Source organism: Phascolarctos cinereus, unplaced genomic scaffold (assembly GCF_003287225.1).
Source record: "Phascolarctos cinereus isolate Bilbo 61053 unplaced genomic scaffold, phaCin_HiC Scaffold_9;HRSCAF=440, whole genome shotgun sequence".
In the NCBI taxonomy this organism is placed as follows: Eukaryota; Metazoa; Chordata; class Mammalia; order Diprotodontia; family Phascolarctidae; genus Phascolarctos; species Phascolarctos cinereus.
In genome coordinates this window covers 98,485,989-98,501,987 of record NW_027556402.1, presented here as the reverse complement: position 1 = coordinate 98,501,987, position 15,999 = coordinate 98,485,989, and the positions used below count along the sequence as shown (strand labels likewise).

Genomic DNA, 15,999 nt, shown 5'->3' with positions numbered 1-15,999 from the left:
CCTTGGTCATTTGCTGTAAGCCTTGTGTGAATAGCTTTTCTGAAAAAGTATTTTGGAAATTCACTGTGTCCTCTCACCCCCAAACCCCAATTTCATCATCTCTTGTCCTCTGGAAATATTTTTTTAAAATAGAGCCATTGATATAATACTATGCAAACTTCTCTGCAGAAATATAATTCAATTTGTAATAAGAAACATGATTTTATTAGCATTTAACTGAGTCTTGCAAATACTTAATAAACTTCGTTTCAAGGATCCATTTTTTTCTTCAGTATGTATAATTATTTTACTGAAATAAATAGTACATTCCCTCCCACTCCCATCCCCCATGCCTTATTTCCCTGAATGTTATTGCTTGTTGTGACCGGGAAAAAATTTTTAAAAAATGTTAATGAGCTTTTTTGAATTAGTTACGCTACTGTCCTTAGAAAACATGCATAACCATGTACAATATTTTGCCAGGTTGATAGGATGTGCCATTTGCATCCTGCTGGGTTAGCTTTTAAGAACCCATGTTGGCTCCCACTTTAGAATAGGACTTTAGCAGAAAAATCTTCTAATTAACTATGTAAAACTTTCCAGTATACAAAACTTTCCTACTGGCATACTTCCTCAATTTAATAATAATATTAATAATGATAGCCAATATTCATATGGTTCTTCAAGGTTTGCTTTATTATTTATTTGTTATACATTATTATAATATGTTATTCCTTCATTATTATCTCATCTTAGTAAAATAAATTAAAACATTTAATTATAAAATTTATCCTGAGCAATTTGCCTAAGTGGCATTAGACAGTCTAGGGCGGAGTGGCTTATTTTATATTTTTTCATCTTTTAGGCTTGGCACAGGTATGAGAAAGAAAAAGTGTACAAGCTAATTTATGTATTGGTTAAATGTTCACCAACCAATTAGCTATAGGTTCTCCATAGTGTTTAACATCATGGGTTTTGGTTGGTTGGATTGAACACTCACAGGGAAGGAAATGTTTCATAATAATTTCTGTACAAGATTCAGTACAGTACTGCATATAATTGAGTATTCAGTAAATGTGCTCTCTTAATGATGTGAATTTAAAAGAGAAATATCAATCAGAGGCAGAAGCAGCCCAAGGTGGGAAATTTGCCACAGGCATAGGAATTTAGAGGGCTCAGACATCACTTTCACTCACCAAAGAAGAGGCCTAAGATGAGCTATAATAGAGAGAGCCTGGTAACAGTATGGGCATAAAAGTTAAGAGACAAGGACAACATGTGTGCCATGGTTCAAACTCTGGAGCTGCCTGATGATATCTCCTGGGCAAGATGGGGAAAGAGGGCAGAATTTACAGCAGAAGGATCCATCTCTAGCCTGGCCTAAGATTAGGGAAGGAGGTCCAATTTGGAACAGCCTTGGTGAGCTGGTCTTCTCAGGTCCAACTGTTAACCTGAGATTCCAAGTGATAGAAGGGAGAAGGTTGATGGTGGTTATGGATTTATAAGCCCTCTGTGGTTACTGTCCCTAGGAGCCAGGCCCCTTTTTTCTCTGGAGGAGGCTACTGGACAGACTGCCCTGACTGAGATAATTCAGCTCAGAGTGCACCTAGAGAAGATTAAAAGGCTGCCTTTCTGCTACATATCTAGACTTGTCAAGAGTCCTGGACTTAGTGACACAGAGAGTCTAGCTCTATCTCAGAAGACTGTATTTCAGCAATATAGCTGAAAAAATCATGAAATGGTAATTAGGAGATGTGGGTTCTACTGTCTTGACTACTTTTATTGCTGTCAAAGTTCACTGTTAGGTCTAATGGGGCTTCACAGAAAAAGGAGTCTGGTCAGCACTTTCTTTTGGACTGGATCTGTGACTTCATTGGTGTAGGAATTTCTCTGTGAAGAAACACTGCAGACTATCTCCTCTGCAATTTAGTCTGAGAGAGTTGCTTGGAGGCAATGAGAGGTTAAAAACTTGACAGGAATTTCACAGATAGTGCATGTCAAAAGTGGGACCCCAATCCAGGTCTTCAAGGTCACCTCTCTATCCATTATTATCTGGGGCTAACACTTCCATATTTGGAAATTAAGGCAATTCACATCTTCCTCCACTCCAACACTTTCTAACAGGGTCAAAGTTTTATAAACCTTGAAGGGCTATAGAAGTTTTAAGCTCCAGAGACTGGACAGAGAGCGGAGGGAAGGAGATACAATGAGGGAGATTACAGGGATGCTCAGGTGGAGTGATCTCCAGCTACTGGCAACATGATTTTGTGAGGAGTTGCTCCCAGGATTTGGCACATGGTGACATACAGCTCTTCCTTGGACTTCCGAATCGATCTTGGTTCCATATAGCAGGTCATCTCAAACAGGTCCAGTGTCAGAGCAGCTCCCAGAAAATACCGTCGTGTTATAAAGCTCCCATTAAAGTGAATTTGATTGGTTTGGACCCTTCAGGCCACAGAGAGTGTTAAATTGTACATTCCCATACAAGTTTTCAGGTGTGGGGAGTTCCGCAAAAGAAGCAATGCAGCTAGGTGAGGGCATGATTAAAGCTTAGACAAAATGCTGGACAGTCAGAAATGAGGCCAGAAGGGAAGGAAACAAATGGACAGATTTTCCAAATTGCTCTCTATGCTAATGCTGGATATGTGCTTCCATGTCTGTAAAATAAGGATATTACATAAGGAGATTTCTAAAACCTCTTCTAGGTAGATTTAGGCTCCATTTGACTCCACTTCAGCTTTACTTTGATTTCAGAAATCTTTGGATGAGCACGTAAAATATAATGATAATAGCAATAATGATGATAATCATGTTGATGATGATGAAGAAGTTCATGATAATAATGTTACTTCCCCTCACTGAAGCCTCATTTTCTTCTTCTATAAGACAAAGTTGAACTAGATAATCCCTTTGGTCTCCTTTGCCTCAATTATTCTTTTTGAGGGACCATATTACTTTCTTTTTTTTATTTGGGGTTAAGTGACTTGCCCAGGGTCACACACCAGTAAGTGTCAAGTGTTTGGTCTGAGGCTAGATTTGAATTCAGGTCCTCCTGACTTCAGGGCCGGTGCTCTATCCACTGTGACACCTAGCTGCCCCTGACCATATTACTTTCAAATCCTCTTTTATTTCACTCAGGAATTAGTATACTTGTGCATGTAAATAAATAATTAAATACACACACACACACACACATACATATACACATATATGTATACATATGAATCTGTGTACATATAATTATGCAAATTTAATAATTATGGCTCTGACCAAAACAATATCCACATTGGTTATTCCAAGATTCCCACTTTATACATTTCCCAAAGAGTTATTAAACTGCCTATACCCTTTGACTCATCAATACTACTACTAGGTCTGTTTCCAAAGATGATTAGGGAAAAAGGAAAAGAAACTATATAATCTGAAATGTTTATAGCAACTCTCTTTGTTGTGGCAAAGAACTGGAAATTGTGGGGATGCCCATCAATTGGGGAATGGCTTACTTAACAAGTTGTGGTAGAATACTAGTGTGGTATAAGAAACAATCAGCTTTACGATCTTAGAAAAACACAGACAGAACACAAAGGACCTATGAAGGAATATACTATCTGCATCCAGAGAAAGAACTGATAAAAACAAGTATGTGTGAAAGAAATGTTTGAGAACCTTTCTTTTTACATCAATCCCTTTCCCTCCCCCAATTCAGAAGTGGCATCATAGTGATTAATTGCCAACAGTTTACCTTGACAGAGACAGTGCAGCAATGTACATAGTGGATAAAATGCTGGACTTATTTTCGTAAAAAATTCTTTTTTGTCTTTGCATCTTAAGGTGCCTAGAACAGTGCTCAGCACATGGAAGGCATTTAATAAATATTTGCTGAGCGAAAAAAAAAAATTCTTACCTCAACTTAAATTCTCAAAACTCAGCTTAAATCCCACCTTCTACAGGTCTTTCTTTCCTCTAATACTGAGTGTTCTACTTTTAGTGCAGTGTTTAGCTTTAGACTCCAGGCTTTCTGTATAAGTTATTTTAGCTCTCTGGGGTTCACCCAACTCTGATGCTGCCTTCTAAGTTAGTGACAGATTGAAATCTGTGTCAGTGAGAGAACTTCTTACACCTACCTACCAATAAAGATCCTTGAAGCAATTTTATTTGTAGATTTTTTCCTCCTTTTCTCTCTGTACTAGGTTGTGAGTGTTGCACTCGACCTTTCCTTATATTGTATGGTTGTCAGGGCACTCATTGCCTCCTGACATCAGTGATTATAACCACAAGTTACAGAATAAACTGGTTGATGATTATTGGGCATGTAAACATGTTTATAATTGGTCTTCAGTGTGATTTTTGAAAAATAAGGCATGATATATATGCCTTTAGAATTGAATAAATAGCACACTTGGAAAATGTACCATAAAAACCCTTTAGCAGATTTCTCCTTCTTGTGTTAAGTTATAATGTGAATGCAATACAGCATAGCAAAAGCATAATGTCCCCCACTGGAATATAAATGCCCAAATTCAGCAGAGAGATTTTATAGAACATAAGCACCCAGTCAATGGGAAGGCTTGTTTTCCTCTCTTTCAAAGAAAGAGCTAGCTGGATTGTGATGACGTTCCATTCCAATTGATTTGTGTCTGGTTTAGAGAACGGTAAAATAAAACTGAGATATCTAATTACTCAATCCAAAAAAAAGTGAACATACTGAGTCACAAAAAGTAATGAGCCACCTATGTAGACTGTAAAGCAAAGTAACTGGATAGCATGTAGTGTTTCCTTCCTTTCAGCCCCGACTTTAATTCAAATGGATGATGGTTTTGGTACTTGATTGGTTTCTAGCATTTTTAGGAGGGAGGGATGGGTGTCTGAGGGACCTGTTTTCTAAATATCCAGAATGCTGTCAGCCATGAGCATGGTGAGGAGGAGGGAGAGGAAGAAGATGGTGACTGTTGTATGGCTTTCATGGGTGCTGCTTATTGCAAATGTAACTATTTCATTTCTTTTAAAAGTTAGCAAAAATTCACTGAAGTCTTTGACATTGACAAGAACCAAATCAAAGATTTTGGTAATGCAAGGAATTTTATGTAATTAAAACTTCAGATGTTAAGTATTAACTCAATGGATTGAAATTGGCACAGTTTCCCCCTTTCATTCCTTCAGGTTTTTTTTTTAATTAAGCCCTATTTTTCAAGATCCATATAAAATTCAATATCTATGCCAATATTTTGTGACATTATGCTGGATACTGTGCAACCAAACACATTAGATTCCCTCCCATCTGGGAAAGTAGAAACAAAGGCTTACTTGGAATAAAAGTTAAATGGTTTGCCCAGTATCAAAGAACTAAGTAAATGCTAAGATTTGAACATTTTTTTAATTGTTTATTAAAATACTCCTAGTTCAATTTCTTTCAACAAATGTTTGTTAAACATTCATAGCTAGCTATTATATGAGATGAAAAAACAAATGTGACATAATCCTTCATCCTTTGCCACAGGGATCTTAAAATCCATCATGAGAAATTACACACACACACACACACACACACACACACACACACACACACATCCATTCATACTACAAAATAAAATAAGTGCAAGAAAAAAAGTCTAAAAAAGAAATAAATGAGGAAAAATCTTCTTTTATCAAGAATCCAAAAAAGATGGATTTAATTATATAAGTAAAATGTTATGGGACTAAAGGTAAAGTTCTAAATTTTTGCATAGGATGGAAAACCATACACAGACAATAATACATAAAAAGCAAATGAGGGGGTTATTGGGTTGCAAATGTAAAATAAATCAGTAGTAAGACATGACATTAAAAGGTAACATGATTTTCATCTAGAAAGATGGAAAAGACAGAGAGAAAGCCAGGTATAGCATATAAGGCCCTGCAATGGGAATCAGAAAGATTGGTTCCATTTTGACCTCTGATACCAAATAGTCGTGTTATCTTAGCCAAGTCACTTAAACCTTGGTGCCTTCATTTCTTTATCCATAAAAAAAGTGAGGGGGCTGGACTCAGTGGGCTCTAAGTTTGTGCTCTAAATCTATGACCTTATGATAGTCCACTTGAATCCAATCCTGGTTAGACTACACCTAGAATGCTATGTTTCCTTCTGGCCCCACATTTTAGATGAAAGGATGGTAAGCTGGAGTAGAGCCAGAGGATGTTGAGATCTTACCATAGTAGAACGAGTTGAAGGAATCAGAGAGGATATGGGCATAGATGGGATAAAGAAAAGTAAAGGCAAAGATAAGGATGTGGGAAAGCAAGTGGCATAAAATAGGCCAATAAAATTATTAACTTAACAGTCTTAGTTCCTGTGATAAGCTTCACAAATGATATACCAGGTAAACAACATGAAGAATATTCTGAAGTCAAGTTGTTTTAAATAATATTTTATTCTCCAATTACTTGTTAAAACAAATTTTGAACATTTTTTAAAAAAAGTTTTGAATTACAAATCTACCCCCTCCCTCCTTCCCTCACCCCTCCCTGAGATGGTGAACAATCCGATATAGGTTATACTTGTGAAATCATGTAAAAGCAATCCATATTATTTACTGAGATAAAAATTTTAAGAGATTTCATTGAAGAGAAGAGTATGAAAGTAGAATACAAGGTTATCATTGTAGCAAGGTGGGCCTAGGGCAGAGTAGAGTTCATCTTGGGAGTGGCCATGGGGAGGGAAAAGCTGGATAGATAGAAGTGAATTTTAATTATTCTTGCTAACTAGTGTGTTATACTAAACTTGTGTGCCTTGGGACAAAGCCTCAGACCCCCTGTCCTAGTTAGAGCTCTGCAGAAAGCTAGGTTGGGTCAGATTGAGTGATGTTTATTGAGAGTATTGAAGCCACATGGGATCTAAAAAATCCAGTAAGATTAAAAAGAAGGAACAAAGACAGCTGAATATTCACACAGTATCCTGCAACACAAGTCTTTTGCTAAGTTTTATGACAAGTTTTGCAATATATTTGAGAATTTATTATCTATCAGCTTACCAAGTAGATGAAGATCTGCATTGTAAGGCTCTACATTAAGCTCTCTTGTCAAAATCATGAATGCAGACAGAAAGTATTAATTTTAAATATAAAACTAAAGTACTTGATCCATCCTATTTCCTGTAGCACCTTAAAAGAGCCATTTTATATTTAGAGATTCTGGAGGCCAAGGTCCCTCTTCACAGACTGCATTAAAATGACGTCTGGGCAAGTAGACTGAACAAATGTATTAATTTCAATTGAGTACAAGCATAGAAATGTTTTCTATAGTCTTCACCAAAATGTTTTTTTTTTTTCCTGGAAATGAACAATTTAATTGTAAGAAAATGTCCACAAACTTTCTACACTTGTTTGTTTCTCAAGAAAACCAAGATGTACTATAATTTTTACCTTAATGTTTGGTAATGAATCAATGACAGAATTCAAGTAAAGAGCTAAAGAAGGTTCATTTTTGATAGGCAGCTGGGAGATGAAATTAGTTGGGGCCATGCTGAAGAGTAACTTACCTATGGTACAGGAAAGCCCAGGGATCTACTGCCCAGTGTATGCTGGCTTTACTTTCATCACATCATGAGTGGATTTTATGTGAACCACTTATAAATGGGTAAGGTCTAATGGAAAGAGGTAGCAGGAATTCAGAATTTCCCACCCACGTCCTTAATAGTGTGACAAATAACCTTTACTTTCTAAGAGAAGACAGAGGGGAAACTTATAGGAATGGTGGATTAGGGGTGGGAAATGTGGAAGCCGTCATTTCCTGTGGTCCTGAGACATGGAGAGCTATGACAAGAATTCAGCCAAGGATGACAAAATGACTACTGGGGAGGAACATGCCCTGCTACATTTTGACACTGTGAAGAAGTTATGTTGCTGAAAGAGAGAGATGGGTGAAACCGAAGTTAAAGCAGTAACATAAACTTAGAAATTTTGCAAGCTCTGCTCCAAGAAAAAGCAATACAAAAACATTTAATTGAGCCGCTGTCTAGAGGAGATCCCCATAATTTTAAGAACACTCATTTAATTTTAAGAAAATATGTATTATTGGGGCAGTTAGGTGGCACAGTGGATAGAACATTGGTCCTGCAGTCAGGAGGACCTGAGTTCAAATCTAGCCTCAGACACATAACACTCAGTAGCTGTGTGACTCTGGGCAAGTCACTTAATTCCAATTGCCTCACCCCTCCAAAAAAAAATGTATTATTGTTATTCTTAGGTGCTATTTTAAATTTGTGTAACTGTTGGGAGAAAATCTTCTTTTGGGTAAATATCTCATCTTCCAAATATATTAATATGTTTACCTATTTCAAATGAAATGAGAAAAAAGCTATTAACTTTATTATTTTGTAGCCCTTTGTAGTAAGATTTTTGTAGTAAGATTTTTCAGAACATGTCTTAAATATTTTTCATCCTCAATTACTCTGATGGAACTAGAAAAAAATCAAATTAGAAGTAAATATTAGATTGTAATCAGCTTCTCAGTAATGTGAGTGTGTATATATGCGTGTATACACACACAGACAAACACATACACTCACACACACATGATTCATTATTGGAGTGACTCCAATGTCCTTTTTAAAGCAGGGCTCCTTAACCTTTTACTTTGTCCTAGTTCCCTTGGCAGTTTAGTGAAGCCTCTGAATCACTTCTCAGAATAAAGTTTTTAAGTGCATGAAAAAATACTTAGGATTACAAAGGGAAAAAAAATTATGTTGAGATACAGTTTAAAATAGTTTTTTTAAAAAATGATCATGGACCCCTCGTTATGAACTTCTTTTTAAGAATAGCATGTCCCAAGAAACTCTTATGGACAGCAAGTGATCCCTCCTTTAGTTTTCAAACAAGTGTTAAAACAACGAATACCTGTCCTTAGTCCTTGTATTTATCCAAATTAGTCAGGTCATTTCCATTTCATAGCCTAGTAAAATTCACAAGGTTGAGCAAGGCTCACTGAAAGGTACAAAGGACCTTTATAAAATGATGTCTTTTGCATAAGCTGCCCCAGGGGTAAAATAAACTAGTTGTTCCATTTCATTTTTTGTAAGATTATCTTATTTTTAGTACCTTTCCCCAGTATCCAAAGAAATCTTTCTGTATCAGCAATGTCCTCCTTTCCATTTTGTGAATCTAGTCAGCAGTCAGACAACTGTATTTGATATTTTAAGCACATCAAAATCATTTGCTTTGTCGTAACAACATTTTTTTTTGTAGAAATTGCTATTATGCATAAACTTGTTCCAAACCAAATGGAAATTTAAGTGAATCCTAAAGTTAATAAATAATTAAAAGAAACCATTAAAATATCTAGCATAAGTTCAGGAAGAAAATTACTTTGGTGATCATTGTTCAATGTTACATGCTAAGAACTCAGTTTCCTCTTATGTGAAATGAAGGATTTGAACTAGTTGAACACTAACACTTATTTGTGTTCTGCATTTATGGTCCTGTGATAGGGATTACTTGCATCCAATTATTTCTTTTACTACTTTGCTATAATTCTCTTCTCCTCTCCCCTCCCCACCTGTACTTTCCCCTCTCCTCTCCTTTGATTAAAGCTAAAGCAATTATCAAGGGGGCCATTTCCCTTCATCATTTGTCTTATGCTAGCTCTAGTTAAAAGCTAAATCTAGAACCTTTCTAGCAGAAACTTTATCCTTGACTCAAACTGATGACATCAAAATTAGCTAAGAAACATGGTTGACTTATTCTATTCTTTGAGATCGTAAGAGAAGAAAATTTCATAGCATTTTCTGGTAGCTTGTTACTTTACCTACTGAATAAATGAATTCAGCATTTCCTATTGCTACATATTCCAAACTCTCAGAATATTTCTTGATCACTTTGAGTTAAGACTGAAGAACACTATTTTTAATGGTGATAAAAGAAAAGAGCACCTGGATACCAGGCAGCCCCATTGCAATATTTCATACTTAGATGCTATTGTAGCTTTAAACTACAAGTTCCTGAGTAAGGAAAACAGTAAGAAAAAGGGACACATTCATCCTTTGTGGATGCCCACTTCACCATCTGCTTACCCATCTAAAATGATTTGGTGCTTGAACATTAATTTATTTTTTTTCTAGAAGCTTTTCCAATTTGGCCAGCTCTCTTGGTGCATAAGGTTTTAGTAAAAACATAATCAGGAGTGTGACAGGTTGGCTAATAAATCTTTTCAAAAATTGCTTAAGAATTATATACTTGTCATAGCTAATTAGGGCAAAGATTAAAAACAAAACCTTTTTTTCAGCATTGCTGTCATAAAAATGAGTTTAACTTTCATATTTGTGTAAATTATTCATGTATATGTATATATGTATGTGTGTATGTATCTCTATCTCTATCTCTATCTCTATCTCTATCTCTATCTCTATCTCTATCTCTATCTCTATCTCTATCTCTATCTCTATCTCTATCTCTATCTATCTATCTATCATCTATCTATCTATCTATCTATCTATCTATCTATCTATCTATCTATCTATCTATCTATCTATCTTCAGTTTCTGCTCTGTTCTTCAGTCTTGGATAACCATTTGCCCATTGGACATTTCAAACTAGATGTCCTAGAGCAGGGGTGAGGAACCTGCAGCTCCCAGGCCACACGTGGCCTTCTAAGTCCTTAGATTTGGCCTTTAGACTGAGTCCAAGTTTTACAGAACAAACCTTAGAATAAGCCAAGTATGGTGGCTACTAAAGTACTTATATAATCAGAACCTGAAAACAGGACTGGTTTTTCATGTCAGAGTTTCCGCATGTAATGCTGCTTATGTGATGTTCCTGGGCTTTGGTGTAGATGGCCTCTCTCAGGTCCTTTGGATGGATTGACTGTTCCTTGGGGATCCTTCTAAATCTACAATATCAGTTTCTAATTATACTGGCCAGACTATATTTTTTAGCATAAAATTCATGAAGAAGATAAGAAATATCAATCTGAAATGATACCCTAGGACTATAGGAATAAAAGTTGGTCATGTCAAAGAAAAGCACCTGATTAATGATATAAATAGGAGCTGTGATTACGACTAAATATTTTTGGGTGCAGTTTTAAGATTCTTTCCCCTTGTAAGGGATGGGAGAGAATCCATATATTTTAGTAATTCTTAATCTTTGTTTTTTTTAAATGTCATGGACACCTTTTGGTGGCCTGTTGAAACCTGTGGACTTCTGCTCAAAAATAATATTTTTAAAAGCATAAAATAAAATACATAGGATTATAAATGAAATAGATTATAAAATAGATTATATTGTAGTATATTTAGTTGTAGTGGTGGTAGTAATAGTAGTAGTAGTAGTAGTAGTAGTAGTAGTAGTAGTAGTAGTAGTAGTAGCAGTAGTAGTAGTGGTAGTAGGAATAGTAATAGTAGGAATAGGAGTAGTAGCAGCAGCAGCAGTAGCAATAGTAGTAAGCTCATGGATCCCAGGTTAAGAGCACCTCATCTAGTCCAGACCTTTCCTTTATTTGGATTCATGAGCTGGGAGAGAAAAAAAGACCTGGATTTGGGGATTTATAGAAAATTGGTACTCAGGAAAATAGTACGAACAAGAGTTTAATATTACCATGGAGTAGCAAGTAGGAAAACAAACAAACAAATATATACACCCAATATGGAAATATAGATAGATAGAAGTTTGTCCCCATAGATGCAAGAAACAAGGGAGATGGCCAGTTAGGTGGTGTAGTGGATAGACCACTGGCCCTGAAGTCAGGAGGACTTGAGTTGAAATACGACCTCAGACCAAACACTTGACATTTACTAGCTGTGTGACCCTGGGCAAGTCACTTAACCCCAACTGTCTAAAAAAAAAAGAAAAAAGAAATAAGGGAGATGGTGTTGTGTCAGGGAGACATGCATAAAGTTTGGGTTCAGGTAGAAAAGTTTATATCTTAAAAATGGTTTTAGTATGGAATAGATAATCAATGCTATATGTGGGATGTGGTATTCCAAATTAGACTCAGATGTGGTGGAGAAGTTTTCAGGGTCACTTATGGATGCTGGGTTTGGGTAGTGAAAGTTTCTTTATTAGGATCAGAAACTAGATGAGGTGGAATTGGCTAACTGAGACATAAGAAGAAGGGTGACTTAGGTTGCTTCAGATGGCCAGGAATTATATCACTCAGAAGTGCAAGTATTAACTGTTTCATACAGGGTTAACTAACAGGTGAATACAATAGAAAAGTACAAAAACTATCTTTCTTTGCTTATATGCTTTATGGACACTGGGACCACTTAGCCTACATGATTCCTGTCATATCAGAGTCCGTCTATAACTATAATATCAAATAACATAAAAAAATACAATTATCATACCCCTCATTTTACAGATGAGGAAACTGAGGATCAGGGATCTTAAATGTACTGTTCAAGATCACATAGCTGATAAGTAGAATATCTGGAATATGAAATCCAGAACTCTTTCTACTATTCCATGCTGTTTCTCTATGAATATGAATTAATGTAGTGTTAAGCTAATAATAGGAGGGAATAATCCACTTGAGTGTCTATTCACACCCTACCTACATTGCTGACTTTAATATTGGGTAGTGTCTTTTAAAAAAAGACCGATAAATTTTCCAGGCTTCATTTCTGAGTAGATGAAATTTCTCTTTTATACCAGCCTATTTCCCTCTTCCGTTTTATAATATTCCTCTCACAGATGCCCACACCTTTACACTACTCTCTGGATGCCATCTTCCCCAGGATTCTTAAACACCTCAAAATGAGCTCTTATCTCTGTTTCTTCCTATCCTCCATCAAAACCTACATTCTTTATGCCTGATCTCACCCAAGTATTAGAAAGCTTTCTGATTAAACAGATTCATAAGAAGGTGAGCTAAGGTGAATTATTTAACTCCCACAAGAGAATTTTTCACTTTGTAAGAAATTGCTGAAAACAAATAGATCTTAGACTGCATGCATTTCGAGAACCAGGAAGTGAAGAATTTCAACTCTTGTGGGATATCCTATCTATCTATTATCTGTTATTTTTCTGTCTAGTCATCTATAATCTATCTTTCTATTATCTATGTCATCTATTTGTCATTATGTTCTATGCATTCCTCAAAACACAGCATATTAGTGATTTGCTCGCTCTATCGTCACACAACTCTCAACTCCAACTCTTCCAGAATTAGAGCAAAGCATTAGACTAACTATGAAGAGAAACAAAGGGAAAAAAAGGTATATCATGCCCTCCACTCACCTGAGCAAGTGGTAGATCTTGAATCACTCCTACCCATGTCTCCTGAGATATCTACCTTACTATTCATAACAGCAAGCAGTAACTAGAATGTTTTGTTATAAATTTTGAATTCGATAGCATTTCTAGCTGTGTGTGATTTTTAAAAAAAGTAGTGGAAAGAGCCCTTTGGATTTGGAGAAAACGACTGAGTTTGGAATCCTGGCTGTGCCACTTTTTACTTGTGTGAATGTAATTTTCCTCATTTGTAAAAAGGAGGCAAAGGGATTATATGGAATAGAGGTAAGATCCCTGGAGTGAAAGTCAGAGGATCCTGGCTCTACTACTTAGGATCATAGACCTCAAGTTGGAAGTGATTTCTGAGACCCTGTGGTTCAATTCTCTCATTTTAAGAAAAAGGAGGCTGCAAGTGGTTAAGTGATTTGTCCAAGAGACAGAAGACATCAGAGACAGGATTCAAACCTAGGTGTTCTAATTCCAGAATAATTGATCTTTCCATTGCTACATGTGGGACCTTGGACCTATCAATTATCCTCTGTAGGGGTCAATTTCTTCAAATGTAAAATGGGGAGGGAGGTTGGATTCAGTGGTGTAGTGACAACAGTTTTGATTTAGGAGTCAGAAGGTCTGGTTTGAAATATGAGTTCTTTTACTTGATACCTGATTGACCTTGGGCAAGTTAGTCCCATTTTCTTGGTCTCAGTTTCCTCATATGTTAAATGAAGATATTGGACTAGGTGACCTCTAAGGTCCCTTTCATGATCAAGTGACAAGATGTTGTCTAAGCTCCCTCTCAACTCTAAAATCCTATGTCTTGGCTAAATTTGCATTGAGAGGAAGCATGGCATAATGGATTAAAGGCTGCACTTAAGATCCAAAAGACTTACATTCAAATCCTTCCACACTCCCTTTGTGACCATGGGCAAGTCACAATTTCTCTCATTCTCATTTTTTTACTGTGTAAAATAAGGGAATTGGATTAAATATTTCTATAGTCCCTTTTAGCTTTCAATCTGCAATCTTGCTAAATATACAGGTTGCCTCTGAGCTCTCACTCTATGATTCTGTCAAATACAACAGTTGTTTCTGGCTTATTGGGATTTTATATTTTATACAGTTCATTTTTTGTAGATAAAACCTACCCCATGAAAGTACAGGAATTCTCAATGCCCTCCCATGTCCTAATGGAATGCATTTACCTCTTTTCAGTATACTTCTGCTCTGACTTATGATGCTGTCCAGGTGATGACTGAAGCTTTCCGTAACCTACGTAAGCAAAGGATTGAAATCTCCAGACGAGGAAATGCTGGAGACTGTCTTGCAAACCCTGCTGTGCCCTGGGGACAAGGAGTAGAGATAGAAAGGGCACTAAAACAGGTGAGTTTTATGTGACAATGAATGAAGATGTGCAAGAATATTTTTCTCCAGAATTTCTTCTGCATGTTGGACTTCTATCACATGCTCTTTTTTCCCCAAGCAGGAAGCTGTGTCTTACCTATGGAAAGGAGAGTTCAAAAGTGAAGGAAAATCTTTGAAATTTTTTTTTCTTTACCTGGAAACACATAAACAGTAATTAGGGCACATTATGTGTGTGAGGCAAATCTACATGTGTTTCTTTTCCCTTTTCCTCATGTAGGTTCAAGTGGAAGGTCTTTCAGGAAATATAAAGTTTGACCAGAATGGAAAAAGAATAAATTATACAATTAACATCATGGAGCTCAAAACTAATGGGCCTCGGAAGGTAAATTACTTAGTGCCTTTAAAGGCTGTCTTCTGCTATGTGATATGGGAAGGTAGGTGATTCAGAACCAAGAGGTTTTGCAAATATTTTAACAGTCTTTTAATATATAATGCACACATTTTAGTAGTCTTTAAAAGTACAGAGATATTTTCAATGTTTATTCCCAAACATAAGCCCAGCAACTCCTGGTAAGTGCTGTGAACCTCTAATTTACTTTTTAAGAAGTGCAAATTGAATTGTGATACTTTTCTATTCTGACCAAGACTGCAAAGAAATTAAATATGAGAGACTAAAACTATAATGATCATGTCCTGACTACTAATTTCTAGGTCTTGAATGTTATTTCAAAGAGCAATCAATGTAAGCAAACATCCAAATACTGCATTTCTTAGTCTCTCTGTGCACTGTATAGATGAAAATGCAATTTTTTTCCTAAATTTTTATTTATATTTCCAGATGTTCCCCCTCCAAAAAATATACTTGGGTGTTTCTGCATATGTATGTGTGTGAAAATAAGATGAACAACACAACTTTACAAAAATCTATGACCACATGTTATTCTCTTCATTTTTGTTTCCTCTCCATTTCTATTAAGGTTATGTGTATAAAGAATGCATTTCTGCATTAACAAAGCTTAGTTAATATCTGAAAAGGTTAGGGGTAGGAAGAATGAGTTGAATGTACTGAAATGCTTTGTTATCAGAAAGGTCATTCATCAGTATGCCTACCTCCTGTAACCTTTTTCAGATTGGATACTGGAGTGAAATGGACAAAATGGTGGTGACACTTACTGAAATCCCTTCAGGGAATGACACCTCTGGATTAGAGAATAAGACTGTTGTTGTCACCACAATCTTGGTAATTATTTACATCCTTTATTTGACATTGTGGTTGTTTGGTTTTCCCTTTTCCTTGTGGATAGAACATTGTTGCTTATACTTCTATTATTTAGTTCTTGTTAACAATAGTAAATAGCACATGATCATCATCATCAACATCAAAAACAATTATCAAATTCTGTTTGTGTGCAAAGCTGAGAAGGCAAACGTATCCCTCTGCAGCTGGATGTCACTG

General features: G+C 36.1%; 1 protein-coding gene across 1 annotated transcript in view; it reads left to right on the top strand.

Moving 5' to 3' along the window:
- The window catches only part of GRIA2 (glutamate ionotropic receptor AMPA type subunit 2), a 178,617-nt gene that overhangs the window by 120,762 nt on the left and 41,856 nt on the right, over positions 1 to 15,999 (top strand). The window contains 3 exon segments of the mRNA XM_020994112.2: positions 14,394 to 14,561; positions 14,821 to 14,925; positions 15,673 to 15,783. Coding sequence (XP_020849771.1) covers positions 14,394 to 14,561; positions 14,821 to 14,925; positions 15,673 to 15,783 — 384 coding nt within the window.